Source organism: Lampris incognitus, chromosome 19 (assembly GCF_029633865.1).
Source record: "Lampris incognitus isolate fLamInc1 chromosome 19, fLamInc1.hap2, whole genome shotgun sequence".
Lineage (NCBI taxonomy): Eukaryota > Metazoa > Chordata > Actinopteri > Lampriformes > Lampridae > Lampris > Lampris incognitus.
In genome coordinates this window covers 35563210-35584662 of record NC_079229.1, presented here as the reverse complement: position 1 = coordinate 35584662, position 21453 = coordinate 35563210, and the positions used below count along the sequence as shown (strand labels likewise).

Sequence of the window (21453 nt, the reverse complement as noted above, 5' to 3'; positions counted from 1 at the left end):
CTGGACACAACGTTTAGTGGGAGAAACATTTCATCACTCATCTAAGTGACCTCTTCAGTCTCTGCAGGTGTCCCCAACCCTTATAAACAATACAGTGGCATAACAACTGAAACCAATGACCAGTTTCATATGCAAATCGCCATGACCATTAACTAGAGTTACAATGGCCATGTGTACTATTCACAGAGGATTGGGGAATAGTTGCAATCACAGCTTTGTAAAATGGTGACAGATGTACTCTTAGCCCCCCCCCCCCTCCTCAGTTCAGGGATGGTCATTCCCGCTTCACATAGATGGCTTCTTTAACTCCCCATTCAAACCAGCATTCCTCCCTATCAAGGATGTGCACATCCTCATCCCTGTAAGAGTGGCCACTGGCCTGTTAATGGTGTAGACTGTGGAGTCCTGGCCTGTAGATAATGTAGACTGTGGAGTCCTGGCCTGTAGATAATGTAGACTGTGGAGTCCTGGCCTGACGTGTTAGCTCTCCTGTGTTGTGCCATCCTCTTGGGTAGCGTTTGTTTAGTTTCCCCGATGTAAACGTCACAGCAATCCTCCTGGCACGTAACAGCGCACACTATATTGCTCCGTTTGTGCCGGGGGACCTGATCCTTGGGGTGGACTAACTTCTGGCGCAGCGTGTTTTGGGGTTTGTGTCTTGGTTGCTTTCAAACTCCAAAACACGCTGCGCAAGAAACTGGTCCATGTAAATGGAGCTTTAATGGTGCAATACATATCACATTGCAATGCTCAGACTGAAGAGTAAGGTGTGACTGGCAGGTGAATAGGAAGGTGTGTGACTGGCAGGTGGAGAGGAAGGTGTGTGACTGGCAGGTGGAGAGGAAGGTGTGTGACTGGCAGGTGGCGAGGGTGTCTCAGTACCTGCAGCTGCTTGTGGTGGAGATGAGAGAACGTCCACAGCGGGATGTCTTTAGCCATGGACAACACCACACCAACCACTTTATTGACTGTACCCTGAAAAACACACACACACACACACACACACACACACACACACACACACACACACAGGATGAAAGAACACACACGGTCCTCTGGAGCACAGCTGTAATGCAACATCGAAGACGCATATTAAACCAAAGCATACAAGCTCTTGACCAATATTACTTTTACACATCATGTTATACTGTTAGTTATATTACAATAACAGTGAAACAAACTGAAAAAAATACTATAAATATAAAATACTACACAACACTGTAGTACCATATACTATAACTACATTATATTATACTATAGTATGCTAGACTATCCATCCATCCATTATATAAGTCACTTATCCCAGTTGGGGTTGCGGGATGCTGCAGCCTATGCCTGGAGCGCTAGACTACACCACACTGTATTATAACTCATTGTACAGTACTATGGAACAATGTACTACAGTTTAAATACTATACTATGCTACTAGCTATGCCGTAAAATAGAATACTCTTTATTAGTCATTTTGTACATTCATGCAAATGAAATTTACTCTCTGCATTTAACCCATCCAAGCTGTGCAGCTAGGAGCAGTGGACAGCTGCCGTGCAGCGCCCGGGGACCAGCTCCTGTTATTTCTTCCTACTGCCTTGCTCAAGGGCATAGACAGGAGTATTAACCCTAACATGCATGTCTTTTTGTTGGTGGGAGGAAACTGGAGCACCCGGAGGAAACCCACGCAGACACGGGGAGAACATGCGATTGTGCAAACAGAAAGGGCCTGCGACGGCCTGGGGTTCGAACGCAGGACCTTCTTGCTGTGAGGCAATAGCGCAAACCACTGGGCCACCGTGCCGCCCAGAATAGAGGTACCTGAATGTCGTCCAGGCTTGGTCGGAGGACGATGTTGGGGATGGCCAGCTGGATGGAGGCCCTGAAAAGAGGAGGGAGCCCCGGCTGACTGCCCGGTGACCAGGATGAAGAGGAGTGGAAGAAAGAGGGTGGCTGGTACTTTGTCACATGCAGCCTCCGTCTCAGGGCGTCAAGGGAGGATTTGGTTGCTGGGATTAAGAAACAGATAATCTAACGTCACCTCCAATCTGATCTCACCTATTTTATGATGTCATCTCTATTCTGACTTCACCTCTTAAGGGAACGACCCATCTGCGGGCACACTGAGGTTTATTTAGTCAAACTTCACAGCAGGTGAGTCTCGCCTGAAGAAAAAGCCAAAAAAAAAAGCCCACCTATTATAGCACTGACACTAAAGAGGGAGGAAAGGAAGCAAAGAAAGAAAAAAGGAAGGAAAGAAAGAAAGAGGAAAGGTGTGAAGCATGAACTGAAAGCAGAAAAGAGATGACAGATGATAGTATGTAATGATGGACCAAAAGAAGAAAATAAAGAATCACTGAATAAATGACAAAAAGGAGAAAGAGGAAGGGATAGTCAAGTGGAAGAAAGGAATAAATACAAGAAGAAAGACAAGCAGGGACAGTAGAAAGAATGGCAAGGATAAAAGTATGAGCGACCGAGGGAAAACAGGATGTCAGCACAAACAGGAAGTAGTCTGCAGGTGACCTTTGACCAGAGCCTCCGTGTTGCGCTGACAGAGCTGACCAATCAGGTTGTAGAAGGAACACGGAAGACAGGACTGACAGCGGGTCTTCTGCTTGGAGTCTGGATGAAGACACTGGAAAGAACCCTGAGGAAGGAGAAGAAAGGAGAGAGGGAAGAAAAGTGACGATTGTGTGCACGTGAGTGTGTGCACAAGTACATGTGTGTGTGTGAATATACCTCTAAATTGATAGTCTCTGCCGGCTTCATCTTCCTCTTCAGCTCCTCAATCAGCTCAAATACACACTTCTCCACCTGCTGGCTCTGCCTGTGCGCGCACGCACACACACACACACACACACACCCAGTCGGTCTGTACTAGCATCACACTGTTGTGATAATGCACTAACACGGTAACACATTTCTGTGTAGCTTGTTCAAAATGCATTTTTTACAGACAGTTTACATTCCGGTTCCAATTTCCGCTTCCGGTGTGGGAAGATGGCAGTGTGAGTTCACGTTTGCAGTGGCCTCACCCAGTAATGTCCATACAGTGTCTTTGTCCACATCTGCGTCTAAGTGTGTTTTGTCTTCATTTGATGGCTGGGAGAGCTGGCTCTGGATCGGCTGGGAGAGCTTGGTCTGCTGTGTCCTGTGGGCCCAGGGACCACAGCCCTGCCTGGAGCTCCGCCCGAAGAGGAAACGCTGAGGGCGGTCTGACAGCACGTGGAAGCGGGACAAGCTAAGCTAACTGCTAGCCCACGCAGACTGGCAGTTCCGATAACACCCGAGGGCGGTCTGGCGGCGGCTTCACCTAGTGTTGACTGTGTTTTAGTGTCGTCGTCTGGAGTGCGGGGAGGTGTGTCAAAGGTGTCTGGCTGGGAGAGCTGGTGATGGATCGGCTGGGAGAGCCTGGTCTGCTGCGTCTGGTGGGCCCAGGAACCAGGCCCTGCCGAAGCTGCGCCCCAGGAGGAAAAACTGAGGGCGGTCTGACAGGACATGGAAGCGGGGCAGGCTAAAGTAACTGCTAGCCCATGCAGACCGCAGTTCCGACAGTCATCCTGGCTGGCGCGCGTTCTCTGGACGGTGGAATTTTTGGACTGTGTTACACTGTGTTGTTAATTGTGGGTTTTTTTTTGGCTTCTCTGTTTTTGGTGGTATCATTTTTGGGAAATTTGGGATTTGTGGTGTTTTTGTCTTTTGTGTCGCACTGCTGTGGGCTGGGGGAAACGGAATTTCGCTTCTGTTGTGTACGCAAGTACATGACAGAAATGACAATAAATTGTTCCTGATTCCTGATTTGGAGAGTCGCCTCACATTTCTAAGAATCCCAAACTGAAATATATAAGACAGAGTACTGAGCGACAGCTAATCTTTCAAATGGATTTAAAATGAAAACAAAATCCAGTCTTCCATCGTCTCTATTTCACAACCACTACCTCACAAATCATCCGTTTTCGGACAGAGAGCCGGTTAAGTTTTGTCTCTCTGCAGCTCACCTGCTGAGTTTGATGGCCGCCGCTCTGATGGACGTCTCCACCTGATGAAGGAAGTCCTGCGACGCGAGCGGTGAATCCACAGGCAGGTCCAGCAGGCTGCAGGAGGACATGTCGACCAAAGGCTGCTCAATACGACATGCTACGATGTCTACCACCACCTTGGTCACCTGCTCCAACTCCCCCAGGGTCAGATAGACATTCTCTATGACTGAGAGAGAAAGAGAGCGAGAGAGAGAGAGAGGTTCTCTTAGTCAGTCTGTACATCTGTTGTTTTGTAAATCCTGTCATGTTTTATGATGACTTTCATAGCTTTATTTTAGTTCAAAAATTAAAATGGAGGCCAAAAAAGGAAAAAAGCCATGGCAAGTAATATAAAAAATGAATATTCATTGAAACGAATAAAATGAATTTGAATAATAACAATAGTAGCTTGGATATACAGTAGCATATAGACCTGTGAACCGTGAGACATGTAAATGTCAGACAAGTAAGGGATTTGGGGTCTGACCTTATTCCAGTCTAATGGAAAATGTATTGGGGTGTCAAATATGATCTCCAGTGTTAATACTGACTCTTTCCACTTTGGATGACTGCTCTCATGTGTGTTTCCAGACTGTTTGAGACGGACTTTGTTCAATTTTGAAGATGCATTACCCTTCTGAGATCAACTGTGTCGACTGCACTGTTGCTCTTTGTCTATTCTATCTACATTTCTCTTTTGTTATTGACACTCAACATCAAACAAACACTTAAAAAGGACATATTCCGACACTGTTGTCACGCCGGGAGCGGGATCAGGAATGCAGACAGCGAGGACAGGCTGGGCTAGAACAATCCCTTAATAAAGCAAACACACTTACAGAAGCAGGAACAGTGGACACAGACAGCAAGGACAGCTCGAGACAATACGTGAAGCATCCGGCTAAACATAAGCTACCATAGCTTACCATTTCACTTACAACCCAACAATGAGCCGGGGCAACCAGGGGAGGACATACTGTTGGGGAGCCAATCAGGGAGATGGGGAACAGGTGCACCTTGATGACCCAGACCAAACACAACCATGACAACTGTATGTCTACATCATTTATTCATGTTTGTCGCAAATTTCATAACAATACTTATCAGAAAAACACAGAAAAAGAAAAAAAAACTAAGTACAATTTGGGAGTGATCTTTTCTTTACAACAAAACCAGTGGTTTGTGAAGATAAAATCGGGTCTATGGGGCGTTATGTAGTGAGCCCAATTTTCCCAGTATGAAGCAAATTATCCCAATTCATCATCAACAGATGCAGTTATCTTCTCCATTTTCATATGCAAATATAGGTGTGATCATTAACTAGAGTTTCAATGGCCATTTGTACTATTCACAGAGGATTAGGGAATGTTTGCAAACACAGCATTGTAAGACGGCGACAGGTGCATAACCGCTGCATCTATCGCCATCTTACGATGGCCTTTGGAGCAGGGCGCTTCAACAGAATCCTGAGCCTGCACACGTGGCTCATCTCCGCCTGCAGAGCTCACAATACAGGTTTAACTGACAATTTTAATCTGTTCTGAGATCGTTTCTCTGTCTTCAGAATTGTCGGAGTCCACCCCAACAGACTGGGTAGCCGAATGCTAGCGGCCAACCTGCAGCACGCCGTACAACCTTCTCCATGTGATTGACTGTTTACATCCCCCTCACGGAACCTCAGTTTCCATCTATGGTGGCACCCTGAAGTACTGTTTCGCCCACTAGCTAGTGGGGGGCCACTGGCCTTACCTTTCATCAACCCTGTCACCGGGAGTTTTCCCCCATACATACCTTTTTTTTCCAATTTTCCCCTTTTCTCCCCAATTGTATCTGGCCAATTACCCCGCTCTTTTTGAGCCGTCCCAGTCGCTGCTCCACTCCCTCCCCCCCCTCTGCCGATCCGGGGGGCGCCCCGACCAACCAGAGGAGGCGCTCGTGCAGCGACCAGGACAAATACCCACATCCGACTTCCCACCCGCAGACACGGCCAACTGTGTCTGTAGCAACGCCCATACATACTATTATGAGGCACTGAGCCTCTCATCCACACAACATATTACGATGTGACCAGCATGTAGACCACAGTGTGCCAACTCCGCTAGTTAAATCAGCTGTCTATACGCGCATGACCCGTCATAAGTTTGCCCTCTACGATATCCAATCTATCACCAACAAAGTCCCTCTGGTCAATGACTTCATCACAGAGCACAAACTGGACTATTTATGTCTCATGGAAACCTGGCAGTCATAGAACGACTTTCTACAGCTAAATTCAGCAACTCCACCAGGATTTGTTTATGTAACCCTGTGGTGGTGTCTCCTAAGCTCTGCTTTAACTAAATATCCCACCCCCAGACCCCCTACCCAGTCTCTGCGTTGTGTTTTTGTTTTTTTTGTGGATTGGAGTTGGGGTGAAGAACAGGCATAGGAGTCATTTGATTGCGGTGGTAGAGCAGTCCAGTGTCTCTCTTTATTGTGTCTCGCTTGTCACCTTGCAGAAATACAACAGAATTGTGTCTTATAATTCAAAATCATTGTCCATTAACATTCTTTAACCTAGGCAGCGGTCATTTTTCAGGAATGCTCCAGTTAAGTAAATAATAATTTTCAAATAAAATAAACAGACATTCACATTGGCACAAGACTAATAATAAACTACAAAAATAAAAACGTCTTTTTAAACGTAACCACGGTACACAATAATAAACCTCTCGGCATTCATATTTGTCCTACAAATTACATGGATGGCTAATCTAATCAATTATTTTAGCGAGATTCATGAGAGGGAATTTTACTTCCTACTTTGCAGAAATACAACACAATTGTGACCTAAAATGGCCACAACCAACCAAAAGGCAGTCACAACAAGCTGAACCAGAACAGAAGCAAAAAACCAAAAAACCAAATGAGCGCTCCCTCTGGTGGCTGCTCAATTAGTTCCCCCCCTTACACCAGCAGAAACAGCCAAAAATATAAGCGCACTCTCTGGTGGCTATTCTAATTAATTCACCCCCTTACATTAACTTAATATTCAACCTTCGCTCTTCGGGCAGAGGTGGCGTCCTCGTGCTGACCTATCGCGATAGTATAAAACTAATGCCACTCTCTCTACCTAACCAATCTTCCTTTGAACTGCTGGCTGTTAAGCGCTATCACTGAACTCTGGACAGTTTTAACCACCCTTAGGGTGCAGTCTCTGAATATAATCCTAATGGGGGATTTAAATGTTCTTTTTTTACCCCCCCCCCCTTTCTCCCCAATCTGCTCTGTGCATAGCTGTAGTCCACTGACTTCTGGTTTCTACTGCAGCGGTCATACCAGTTTCCTGTTTGTTGGCGTGTGCTGTTGACAATGGCATATTTTTTCGCAATGCCTGCAAGATTTACCATGGATAAATGTCAACGACATGCACACAATTATTAACAAACTTTCACTTGCCAGCAAACGGGTGAAAAGTTTCAAGTTGTACATATTAAGTTATGTCCACCATTATGAGGATGAGCGGACGGACGAACGGACGGAATTGAGGACTTTGTGTATGAAATGTGATGCACAAATAAACTTGTCTTGCCTTCCATCCATCCACTGCATCTTTGAATCCAACCCCCTAACAATATTCATTCCCATTAATTTCTCAACCAGATCTTTCCATCCAACCCCTCTCGGCATGCATAAATCTACCAACCCATCAATCAATCAATCAAGTTGCATTTTTATAGCACTTTTCTAGCTGCAACAGCCACTCAAAGCGCTTTACAATTAATTCACACAGACACACACACACACACAGTCGTGTTTCACTATCCTTGTGTGGACCCCTCACTGACTACATTCATTTCCTAGTCCTTAACTCTAACCTTAACCAAACACACTACATGCCTAACCCTAACCCTTACCCTACCTTACCTAACCCTAATTCTAACAGTAACCCTAAAACCAACTCCTAACCCTAAAATAGACCGTTTTCCTTGTGCGGACCTCTGAAATGTCCGCACAAGGTACGTGCTGTCAGGTTTTGCTATCCTTGTGTGGACATTTGGTCCACACAAGGATAGCTAAATATGTATATACACACACACACACACACACACACATACAAAACTGTTGTTGCCGTCTTGCCACAAGATGGAGGCAATGAGCGATAACGACCTAGGGTCATTGTCAATGGACATAACATGATATTTTAGAATCATATCAAACTACACAACTTTGCCTGACCACCTCAACAGTCCAAATTAGAATTATGAAGAAAGACGTGTGTGTGTGTGTGTGTGTGTGCGTGCGTGCGTGCGTGCGGCTACCAAGATAATCTCATATTGGATCGACAAACTGGAGGAAGTTTTCATTCCCCCATGCAAATTGGCCCTTAAAGTGGCCTTTGACAAAAAGAAAGGTCACTCTCTGCTGTGGTCTGGATCCTGCTGTCGGAGTATGGCTGCAGTTTCTGTGTTGTTGAGGCTATGCAGAGAATGTCGATTTCACTTGTAGACAAGCATAACCAAGTTTACAGGTCGACAACAGTAGTCAACACATTCCAGTATTGCCATTAAATTTTCTGTGTCTGCATCCGTTTCAACAGTTGTTGCAATGTAAGAATTTATTTTATTGGGATATTTGTTGAAATTTTTTGGACAATCTTAGTCTAATTGTGATTGTAATACATATTGTTTCACAGGCAGGCGAGGCAACAACTGGAGGTTATGAATTCTCACTGTTTTTATTTTTCATCCAGTGTTGGCAATTTTCCAGCCTGGGGGGCCACAGCTAAAAGGGAATGACAAAAACACTGTTTCCTACTACTAACCCATCAACTGCATCTTTCTATTCAACCTCTCACCATCTATTTCCCCCTCCATCCATCCACCCATCCATCCATCCCCTATCCAAGTGCATCTTTCCATCTAACCCCTCTAACCATCCATTCCCCTGTCCATCTCTCCATCCACCCATCAGTCCGTCCATACATACATGTGTCGGTGTTCAGCGAGGTCCAGGAGAGGGAGGTGAGGCCGGGGGAGAGCGCTGTCTCCATGCGACTGATGAACGGCTGCATCAGAGGAGCGAGAAGTGCTGGGATCCTCACTGCCGCCAATTCATAGTCCTGCAGCATCTCCAGCAGTCTGGAAGCCAAAGAAACGTGAGTACCCAGAGGTCATGGGGCCATGTGTCCATGTCTTCGTGTGCTCATGCAAACGTTTGGTGGATTTAACATGAATTTTGTAGGAAAAAAGTTGAAAAAAAATCAGTCGCATATCTGATGTAGTTCCTTTAGCAGGTTTCTGGAGTCATCTGCTCTGGAAAAAGTATGATAACATTGTTTCATCAAAAATTCTGAAGCAAAACAGAGAAGAAAGAATGACTCGCTACTGGAAATATTCTAAAACCCTTAATTCCATTGCTCTCAGCATCATAATATTCTTAGTGATGCATCAGCTTTGATGACATTAAGGACTTCTGTGTTATTATTCTGGTGTTTTGAATCAGCTACTCTTATTCATATCACAGTAGACACAGAAAAGTGGCTTTTCTATCACACGATTAGAAATAAAGTGTGTGTCTCACTCCATATCAGTGGGCTCCAGCGCATTAGTGGTGGTTCAAACAGTTTAACGGGTGTGTTTTTATGGGGGTAACTCACAAATGAGCCTCGATGTTTGGCAGCAGTGATAACTGCAAGTGGAACAAGTTGTTGGCTGTCAGGGGGAGGGAAGAGGAATTGCAGATCCAAATGCAGACATGGTAACAGTTGAAACAAAAGGTTTAATGGTAGGGAACATGAGGATATCAGGATAACACAGGCACACGACAGTATGCTCTGACAACCAACAAACTAAGCAGCCAAACTTAAATACACAGAAACATAATTGAAAAATCAACAACAGCCTTGAGGCAAATGGGTAACAAAGGAAAACTGGACAGGACTCAGGACTGGGACGGTGTTTTCAGAGCAGCGCTAGACATGAGATGCAGGAAACAGGGCTGGAGTGGCCAGAACCAGGAGTGGCCATGACAGTCGGGACTCAGAGTCGATAGGAGAAGCACTTAGTTTAACAAGTGAAATGTTAGGTTGAACGCTGTCTTGTAGATTGGCTGGCTCGTATGAACTCTTAAACTCTTGTGAAAAGTTTGTGTAGAAAAATTAAGCTGAAAAATGCTTGTCTTTAATGCTTGTCTTCGCTTGAAATCATTTTCTTTGGGGGGGAGCATCTTTGTCAGCTCCTCGTGAAACTGAATCTGGATCCTGCTTCATCTGAATGATGTTTTGCCCTGGCAAGGCGATGTTGCTTCCCAGAAAAGCCATTTCTCATTTAAAGTCTAAACCCTGAAGATGGTCATTTTAGTTGAATTTATGCGTCTCTAAATGCCAGAGCTCCGTTCGGCATGAATGAGAGCACCATTTGTTTGAGAGCAGCATTTGTTTCAGAAACAAATAATAAATCCTGGCTGAATCTGAGTTTTACTTATTGATGTTGTACTATCTGTTGGTAAAGGTCTTCTACCAGCTTGTTCTGTCATAACTACTTGTAAGACACAACAACTTCACTTCTTCAAACTCAACACTACCTATGCACCCTATCATTTTCCTGGCGTAGTCCTACCAGACACCAACCATTCAAATCAAATACCACTTAAGTCTTATAAAGACCATTTTTTTGTATGTGACCTTCATTGCCATTCGTCTGATTGAACAATTCCAGTCTGGTTTTCACTCCATGCACAGTATGGAGACAGCGCTGGTGAAAACTGCTAATGATCCGTAATGATCTGTTGATGGCAGCTGACTCTGGGCTCTCAACCATACTTGTCCTCCTTGATCTGAGTGCAGCCTTTGATACCATCTCACATAACATCCTCCTAGAGAGATCAGCTTCCATTGGAATAACTGGCACCCCCCTTGATTGGTTTAGATCATATCTCTCTGGCCGCACTCAGTTTGCCCAACTTAAAAATTTGAGATCACAGTCCTTTCCTGTTACTATCGATTTTCCCCAGAGCTCTGTATTTGGGACCCCTCCTATTTATTATTTACCTACTATCTCTTGGCCACATTTTCAGGAAATCTGGCATTCAATTTCACTGCTACGCAGATGACACCTAGCTTCATCTATCCACCAAGCCTACCTCCACTTGTCCACCCACTTCCCTCTCTGACTGCTTACTAGAAATTAAATCCTGGTTTTCATATCACTTATTCAAACTTAATAGTGATAAAACTGAGGTCCTCCTAGTAGTCACTAAATCTACTTTGGCCAAACCCGCTAGTTTTTCTCTGATTATTGACAATTCTATAGTTCCTCCATCACCTCAGGTTAAGAGTCTGGGTGTCATCCTGGACAGCACATTATCTTTTGAAGCTCTCATCAACAATGTTACTCGGTCTGCATACGTCCACCTACACAATATTAATCGTCTTCGCCCGTCACTTACACCTAAAAGTACAGCCATACTCACTCACACCCTGGTTACATCCTGTATTGACTACTGTAATTCTATCCTCTTTGGTCTTCCCCTCAAGTGTCTTCATAAACTTCAGTTGGTCCAGAATTCAGCTGCCCGTATCAGTACCAGAACTCCTTCCATAGATCATATCACTCCTGTTTTTCAGCAACTCCATTGGCTCCCTGTTAAATACCGTACTGACTTCATGATCCTGCTCCTTACCTTTAAGGCCCTTAATAACCTAGCTCCTTCATATCTTTCTGAACTCCATCATATCCACACGCCCTCCCGCACTCTCAGATCTTCTTCTGCTCTCCAACTCACTACACTATCAGCCCACTTGACTACCATGAGGTCTAGAGCCTTCAGTCATTCTGCCCCCCGCCTAGGGAACTCTCTCCCACAAGAAATTTGCAACATTGACTCTCTTTCAACCTTCAAATCCCATCTCAAAACGCACCTTTTCAAACTGGCATATTCAGTCTGATACACACTTCATTGAGTTTTGTGCAGATGATGATTTTATACTTATCTGTTGTGTTAACTTTTTATTGTCTACCCTGCTTTGTTTTGATTTTATGCTGTCTGATACAGTTCTGCTTGTTTTTTACTGTGTTCTGTAAGGTGTCTTGAGTGCTCTGATAGGCGCCCACAAATAAAATGTATTATTATTGCAGCTTTAAGGTTGAGCTGAGGGATGCAGCAGAGCACCAACAGTTTTTCTTACCGGCTGTAGAGACTCTTGAGCCGGAGACTCTTGGAAGTTAAGCCCAGGATGACCTTTGGTATGGCAATGCCCAATTTGCTCATGCACTTTGCTTCCTGCAGAACCTCCAGAACCGAGGGGTCAAGGTTAACCAAGATCTCCTGGGGCAGAAAAATACAACAATCATGAGCATGTTCCAGATAGACCCTTCATATCTCCTCTCTCTTATCTATTTCACAAACAAGAACACAAAAACGTTGGCTTCTAGCGGCCCAGACTTTGGAATGGTCTCTCTTTGGACCAGAGGAAAAACTAAATCAGACGAGGTAATTCTGAGTTTACTACCTTTCTTTTGCTAGTAAACATTTTCATTGGTACTTTTGATTGCGATTATTTCTATTTGAATTAATTTATCATTCATCAAAGTCTTTTTTCATTTTCTTTTACATTTTTTTTCTCTCCTGCTTTTATTTTGTAGGAACTTTCAATTGCTCTCAAATGAAGCGAGAGCATGGGATTTTAATGTGCGGAGTTTTCGATATGCCCATCAAATATAGCTTGATTGACTGATTGAATACTGCAAAAATCAAAGCTACTACAGCTACTACCGCAACAAGCACCACATTTATTACAACCACTACTAATTATAATGAGAATACTGATAATTTGTTGTAAAGACTGATCCATCTTTCCACCCCTAACAGCCTTAATCCCCTTTGCTGTACACTATTATATTGTGGTTTTGTATTTCTAGATATATATTCATCCAACCATCCATCCATCCATCGGTACCTTGGTGTGGTTGTGTCGGACCAACAGTGAGGCTGTGAGGCCGTGTTGGGTCTCCTCGGCCGCCTGGCTCCAGGCTCGCAGATACAACACCTCATACTCCAACAGAGCCGCTGCCATCTTGTTATAGCTCCTGATCACCTTAGACAGCTCTGGACCCTGACAGACAGACATGCAAACAGACAGACAGACAGGCAAACAGACAGAGAGACAGGCAGACAGATGTCAGATGGGCCATGCTGGCTAAACTTGCACATTCAGAGAAATGTTTAACAATGTGCACTGCTCCTGTGGAATTAAACTGGATAAATTAAACGAAAACAGACTTGACGACAATGACTACTACTACTTTTGGCTGCTCTTGTTAGGGGTCGCCACAGCAGATCATTCGTTTCCTTCTCTTCCTGTCCTCTGCATCTTCCTCTGTCAAGCCAGCCACATTCATGTCCTCCCTCACCACATCCATAAACCCTCACCACAGGGTACTGGTCACCAACATCTATAAACCCTCACCACAGGGTACTGGTCACCAACATCTATAAACCCTCACCACAGGGTACTGGTCACCAACATCTATAAACCCTCACCACAGGGTACTGGTCACCAACATCTATAAACCCTCACCACAGGGTACTGGTCACCAACATCTATAAAACCTCACCACAGGGTACTGGTCGCCACGCCAACATCTATAAACCCTCACCACAGGGTACTGGTCACCAAAAGTAAAAGTAGTCGTAGTAGTAGATGATCATGTCAGAGTTATCACAATTTAATTTGAGGAAGTTGGCTCACATCCATGATTTAATATCAGTGAGGCAGTTGGTCAAACTGGAGTAAGTTGTTGTGGTGATGGATTTAGTGGAGATGTAGAGCTTTAATATTATTATTATTATTATGATACAATTCTTTATAATATTATTATATAAATAATGATATAATTCCATCCATCCATCCATATTGTGCAACATATCATTATTATTATTACTATTATATCTAATATTATCTATTATATAGTATAATGTATTACTATAATAATAATAATAATTACTATAATATAGTATTATATAACAATATAATTATCTATTATATCTTATTAAAATAGTATTTTCAATAATAATAATACTATTTGTGCTTATAAACTAGCAGTCCATCATACCTTGAGAATGTCCAGCTTGTCTTTTAAGATGGACATGGGAGCCTCAATTTTCTTGTACAGTTGTTGAGACCACATGATCCGCCCTGATATCTGGAGAGAGAGAGAGAGAGAGAGAGAGAGAGAGAGAGAGAGAGAGAGAGAGAGAGAGAGAGAGAGAGAGAGAGAGAGAGATACAAGTTTTGTATCTGAGGGTTTCCTGAATATTAAGCAGCCTTTGGAAACATCGAAATGGGAACCAGGTCTTTTTTATGAGCTGTTTCAACCAATATAAAGATGCAATTTATAATATCTGGTTGGTCAGTTAGAAAGACAGACAGAATTAGTGAGACAGTCAGGCATACCAGGCAGGCTATAATACAGACAGACAGTCAGATAGAAAGAAAGAAAGAAAAACAGATAGGACAGACAGGGGGTATTTACCGGGGGTATGTTTCTGGGTATTGGGGGGTTCTCTCTGTGTTTCTGGTAAGTTCTTCTGACCAGCTCCACATCTCTGCCATAGTGCTGCAGAGCCACCATGTACCTCCTCTTCAGTTCCAGCCGCCCGCCTCCACCCTCCTCAAAGACAACCAGCAGCTCCAGCATGCGCTCAGTCTGCTGGGGTGTGGTGGTGGGGGTAATGAGAGAGCGGAGTGTGATTCAGGTAAAGATATGAAAGTTCATCATTCAGTTCTGAAAAATCTACTGTTTAAGCACCCAGAAATGTCATTTGTTCCATCGTATATATCTATCTATCTGTCTATCTATCTACCTATCTATCTATCTATCGTTTGCTCACGGTGAGAGACTGGTTGAACCAGAAGTCGAGCAGGGCCTCCAGGGCCTGGTACAGACTGTGGATCTGGACCTGGAACTCTTCATAGTCACTGTCAAACTAACACACACACGCACACACACACAGTAAACATATATGACTAAAAGGTGGGAATAGTTTTGATTAAATCAACTCATATTAGGGTCAGTTCTATTCTGCCAGATGGTGATACCACTGTTGTGGTTTGTCTCCAAAGCCCCAACCAAAGGGGCAACCACAAAATATCTAAGATAAAACCGAAGTGAGTTTATCAAACATTATAGAAATTCTAAGGAAATGTTCAGTGAAGTGTGATGTGTAGAATCAGTGTGGTGTGTGTAGCGTATGGCTGAGTTCAATCTTCACAGTGGGAATGTTGTATGGTGTAAACACAAAAAGAGTACCAAAGCCAACAAGGTGGTGGAGCCAGCCTGTCTGTGGGGAAAGACAGTGAGTGTGTACGAAATCACATACTAGTACTAATTAGTACTCCAAAATAGTATGCGAGTGTTTTTAGTATGTTGGAAACCATATGATGCATCAAATATATAATTCACGAGTATGCAAACACTGGACATTACTCTGGCAGGAATATTCCACAATGTATTACGACACTTCACGATAACGACCAACAATGGCAAGGGGTGTTACACAACCCAACTGGCAGAAAGGCCAAACGTAAAAAGACAGTCATCATGGTTACCTCCGCCTTCGAGTGGTCGAGGATGTTGTACGTCTTGGACTTGGTGGTGGAGATGACGGTCTGATAGCGCAGATAGATCTTATCAATGCCCTCCACCTGCAATTCAGCTCAGTTCAATTCCAGGTCAGAGTCATTGAGAATGATTTGTCCCCACATCCATCCATCCATCCATCCATCCATCCATCCGTCAATCCATCCATCCATCCGTCCATCCATCCATCCATCCATCCATCCATCCATCCATCCATCATCTATACCCGCTTAATCCATATCATGGGTATTGGGGGTTGCGGTCTATCCCAGGCCTGGGTGGAAGCCAAGTACAGAGCACCAATACACACAGACACACACACAGTTTGAAATTAAAGAAATGGATCCAGTTCCACCTTCATGTGCTGCAGAGAGGCCAGATTCTCCAGCGTAGCGGCCATGTCAGCCATTTTCTCCAGACGCCTACAGAATGCATCAAACTTCCCAAAGATGTAGTTCTCACTGTCAAAGACACCAGAAATATAAGAAACAGGACCTTCAATCTCTATTTATCCAGCTGAGTTGTGGACATAAGATGCTGGTGTAAAGCTGAGTCCAGTGGTGGCCCCATGTCCAAAAATCACCTAAATTAATCCAGTGTGTAAAATTATGTCATGATTGATATGCATGATGGCAAAAACCCAGGCTGAAAAACACGAAATAGTTCTTTAAAAGGATCGATGTTTCAAGTCAACCCGCTGTTTACCTGAACTCAAACTGTCTGTCTTCTGGGTTTTCTCTCAGTTTGTCTCTGACAGAATGGAAACACCTCTGGTATTCTCTGTTCAACTGACAGCACTCTGAGATCCTCTGCAACAACACTGGTCTGGAGAACGAACACACACACACACACACACACACACACACACACACACACACACACACACACACACACACACACACACAAACACACACGCATAATCACAAATACACAAACAAACAAACAGAAAAACCCAGCCACACACAAATTCACTCACGCGCTCTCTCGCACACACATTCACACACACAAATAACCATACACATACACATACACACACTCCTTGGGTTATCCATCGTATCCGATGATGAGCCCTATTTTTTTTTTGTGAGGAGTCCTTTGGTAGCTGTAAAGTCCAATGTGGGATGCACACCGTCTTTCACAGGCAGTGCACACAAAGGCTCTGGCAGAGGGTGGTGTGGGATTAACCGCAGATGTGGATTTATGTCTCCTGTGCTTCTTTATCAGGTGCTTTTCCTCTTTTTTTCTCAGCGAGCTTCATGCCTCCATGACATAGACAGCGCCAGTTGCGTCGATCAGTGGTTGTCGATTCTAGTGTGCCAGGGTGAAGCCCACACTTCTTAAGGGAGACCTTCAGCTGGTCTTTGAACCTCTTTTTTGGTCCACTGGCTGAGCGATGTTCTAGCCTCGACTGGCCATAGAGGACCTTGCGAGGAATGTGGTCCTCTGTCATCCTGATGAGGTGGCCAAGCCATCTGAGATGGTGGTGAAAGACAGTGGCCTCTATGCTCCTGCTGCTGGTGCATTTTAGAATCTCCAGATGTGAGATACGATCCTGCCAGGTCACTTTCAAGATACACTGGAGGCATTTTATGTGAAAGTTATTTCAGGTGGCGGCTGTAAAGCATCCATGTCTCGCATCAATACATAAGTGTAGACAGGCACACTGCCTGATAGACTGCAATCTTTGTATTAAGGTGCAGGTTGTTGTTGGTGAAGACCTGCTCCCTGAAGCATCCAAAGGAGCACAAGGCCTGTTGGATCCTGTTCTGGATGTACTGATTGATGTGGCAGTCACCAGAGAAGACACTACAAAGGTATTTGAAGTGTGGTGCAAGGGCAAGAGGAGAGTCTGAGATGTAAAAGTTGCTAAGTTCTGGTGGGGGATAAGATGACATTGGCAGAGGATTTCTGCTTTGAGGATGTTAACCCCAAAGAAGCTGTATGGGTGGCTTGCAGTGCTGCTGGAGGGTGTGCCGCAAGAGTACAGTCGTCAGCATACTGTAGCTCGAGTATGCTCACTGTCCTGAACTTTGTGGTGGCTTGGAACCTTCTGATCAATAGTCACCCCACTCTCTGCCTCTATGTCCTTATGCAGGAGAGTTGTCACGCAGAGGAAAAAGATGTTAAAAAGCAATGGTGCAAGCACACAGCCTTATCTCACACCTGTGCATACGCCAAATGATTGCTGAATGGATTAAACGATTCCATTCACTATAAACTTGGCGCTCATCATTTTGTGAAATTGACACAATATGTTGACAAATTTTGTGGGGCAGACATTAATGCAGGAGGCCTTCCCAAAGGAGGTCATGGTCTACGGTGTCAAATACCTTTTGAGAGGTCCACGAAGGCAATGAACGGGTTTTGCTTCTGTTCTCAACACTTTTAATGCAGCTGTCATGCAGTGAAGATCATGTAAGTAGTGCTTCTGTTTACCCTGAAGCCATACTGGGATTCTGGAAGAAGACCCTCAATAATGTTGTCAACCAGCCTGTGAAGCACAACTTTTGCCAGTACTTTGCCAGCCACTGCAAAGAGCGCTATCGCTCTGCTGTTCCTGCACACAGATTTATCACCCTTGTTATGGTGATGATGTCTGCATCCCTCCACTGATGAGGGACACATTCCTGCTTCCACACCTCAGCAATGAACAGGTTAACTGCTCGTGTGCAGAGGTTGCCTCCTTGCTTTAGAATTTCAGCAGGGATAGAATCAAGATCTGAGCATTTGTTGTTTTTCAGTGATCTGATGGCTGAGAAGACCTCACCAAAGGATGGTGGAGCATCAAGAGTCTGGATGGTTTGAACATGTGCGGAGGAGATGCTGGGTATATTGGGTGAAGGATGCTGAATATGGAGCTGCCAGGCAAGAGGAAAAGAGGAAGACCAAAGAGGAGGTTTATGGATGTGGTGAGGGAGGACATGCAAGTGGCTGGCATGACAGAGGAAGATGCAGAGGACAGGAAGGGACGGAAATGGATAATCCACTGTGGCAACCCCTAACGGGAGCAGCCCGAAAGTAGCTATAGTAGTAGTAGTAGTAGTACAGTAGACGGGCAAGACAAACCAGTTCTCAAACAACATTCCACATCAATAAATCAGTGTTACACAATCAGTGTGAAAAGCAGCTGACAATAACAAAGAGCCATGTGTCTATTTGGTTTGCCGGAAAGATGCAGAAAATCATTTGGACTTAAGTTGACAAACCCCAAAAATGTATGGCCTCATTACCTGTCCTGGCTGCTCCTCATGTGACAGACAAGCACATACACACAAACAAGCATTGAGTGACAGTTTAACTTTCACTTTCATGATGTAGGCTATGCTCAACTGGATGTCAAGCATCTTACATCAACAGGGCAAGAAGCAATGCACTACGGGAAAAAAAAAACAGTAAGAAAGTAGTCGGCTGGAAATGTTTTAATGTCTGGCCATCCAGCCAACAGCCGGTGCTTATGGAAAATTCTGGGATGTGTCCCTTTCATAATTGCCACCATTTTGATTAATAACTGTAATTTAATTGCAAATATTTTTCTCAGTAACTGTAACGGATTACAACTACATTTATTTTGTAATTTAATTACGTGACATCATTACATGTAACTAGTTACTCCCCAACACTGCATGTATGTATGTATTTATGTATGTTTATGTGTCTGTTGTGTGACTGTATGGATGTGGTTGCAGCTGAATGATTTACCTGCTGTGGTCCCAGACTCTGGCCACGCCCTGCGTCAGGTATGTCCGACAGGTAGAGATCATCTGATTGGTCACCTTGACGAAGAGTGATGTCATTCTCTCCGAGGTGTTGTAGTACCAGGAAATGGTGTGGATCAATCTTATACTGGTCATCAAACTGGGAATGTGCTCCAACATACTGGTCTGATATAGAGATGGAGCGAAAGTGAGAGAGAGGGAAAGGAAGACAGACAGTTGACTTTACTGACGTATATACAATTAAGCCCTGTGGTACATACAACACCCTCCAGACAGACAGACAGACAAACAGAAAAGAAAGACATAATGAATGAATGAGGATGCAAGGAGTAGAGGTGACGAAGGCATAGGAGTTTAAATACTTGGGGTCAACTGTCCAAAGTAACAGGGAGTGCAGAAGAGAGGTGAAGAAGAGAGTGCAGGCAGGGTGCAGTGGGTGGAGAAGAGTGTCAGGAGTGATTTGCGACAGAGGGGTACCAGCAAGAGTTAAAGGGAAGGTTTACAAGATGGTTGTGAGACCAGCTATGTTATATGGTTTGGAGACAGTGGTACTGATGAAAAGACAGGAGGTGGAGCTGGAGGTGGCAGAGTTGAAGATGCTAAGATTTTCATTGGGAGTGATGAAGAAGGACAGGATTAGGAACGAGTATATTAGAGGGACCGCTCAGGTTGGACGGTTTGGAGACAAAGCAAGAGAGACAAGATTGAGATGGTTTGGACATGTGTGGAGGAGAGATGCTGGGTATATTGGGAGAAGGACGCTGATTATGGAGCTGCCAAGCAAGAGGAAAAGTTGAAGGCCAAAGAGGAGGTTTATGGATGTGGTGAGGGAGGACATGCAGGTGGCGGGTGTGACAGAGGAAGATGCAGAGGACAGGAAGAGATGGAAACTGATGAGCCACTGTGGTGACCCCTAACAGGAGCAGCCAAAAGTAGTAGTAGTAGAGAATGAATGAATGAATGATGGACGAGTCCCTACCGGGGTGCATTTTCCCAGGGGTTCAAAGAATCTGTCCAGGGTGTAGAGGTACTTGACGTTATCCTTGGCCTCGTTGGCCACAACAGTGATGTTCCCATCCTTAAAACATGATCAGTGAAATCAACCAACCAACCAATCAATCAATCAATCAGCTATATATAACCAAAAGCAAACTAGATTAATTAAACCAAAACTAGGCCAGTGGAGATTAAACCAGACTAAACTAATCTAGTTAATTTAAACTAACGGTGACATGGTACTAACCAGCTCTCTCCACGTACGCAGAGTCCTGGACCTGGCCACCTGGAGAACTCCCAGAGTCCTTTTCACATGAGGACGCTTAACCTCCTCCATCAGGCTGAAACACACACACACACACACACACATATACAAGGCATATTTACATTCCAGGACTCAACTTTCCAAACTGACTTTTAACTTTACAACAGCCAATATGCATGTGTGTGTGTGTGTGTGTGTGTGTGTGCGCACGCCCACGCGCATGTGTGTATATGCATGTATTTCTATTTTGTGTGAGCATGTTGTGTCTGTGTTTGTATGTGCATGTATTTCTATTATATGTGTGAGCATGTAGTGTGTGTGTGTGTGCGTGCATATGTATGCACGTAATGTAGTGTGTGTATGTTTTTGTTTCTATTATATGTGGAAGCATGTAATGTGTGTGTGTGTGTACAATGTAGTGTATGTGTGTACCTGTTGAAAGTAGTCATGCGTCGCTTCCAGAGCTCCAGCTCTGCTGACGGTCCAACATCATCTGCCTCCTTCCTCACCTGCTCGCTCTCCGTCAGCACCTGCTTAATCTGATTGACCCACGTCAAGACCACACCCTCCAGATGCTGCACCAGCTCGCTGTTATTGGCTGAGAGGAGAGAATCAGAGTTACTGCCCCTCTGACTGGTCGAGCTAACCACAGGCTCGACCTTACTGTTAGAATAATTCTGAACTGGTGGATTTAACAAGTGAATAACTAATCTTGTGCTACTGGAACTGGACTGGTTTTACTGGGGGGGGTGTCACATTCAAAAGCATGTTTTTCTTATGTTCAAGTCCAATTAAACGCCAAATGCGGACTTGAGATTGAATCCATACTTAAGTACAACAAA

General features: G+C 44.3%; 1 protein-coding gene across 1 annotated transcript in view; it reads right to left on the bottom strand.

Moving 5' to 3' along the window:
• Positions 1-21453, bottom strand: part of dnah5l (dynein, axonemal, heavy chain 5 like) — a 113207-nt gene that overhangs the window by 83482 nt on the left and 8272 nt on the right. Inside the window, exons 9-26 of the mRNA XM_056299258.1 lie at positions 21044-21209; positions 20594-20687; positions 20330-20428; positions 19334-19515; positions 16340-16459; positions 15990-16095; positions 15604-15699; positions 14886-14981; positions 14528-14701; positions 14108-14197; positions 12952-13107; positions 12181-12320; positions 8982-9133; positions 3993-4200; positions 2734-2821; positions 2518-2641; positions 1813-2000; positions 883-975 (exon numbers count right to left, since the gene is read on the bottom strand). Of these exons, the coding sequence (XP_056155233.1) occupies positions 883-975; positions 1813-2000; positions 2518-2641; positions 2734-2821; positions 3993-4200; positions 8982-9133; positions 12181-12320; positions 12952-13107; positions 14108-14197; positions 14528-14701; positions 14886-14981; positions 15604-15699; positions 15990-16095; positions 16340-16459; positions 19334-19515; positions 20330-20428; positions 20594-20687; positions 21044-21209 (2372 nt within the window). The remainder of the gene's footprint in view (positions 1-882; positions 976-1812; positions 2001-2517; positions 2642-2733; positions 2822-3992; positions 4201-8981; positions 9134-12180; positions 12321-12951; positions 13108-14107; positions 14198-14527; positions 14702-14885; positions 14982-15603; positions 15700-15989; positions 16096-16339; positions 16460-19333; positions 19516-20329; positions 20429-20593; positions 20688-21043; positions 21210-21453) is intronic.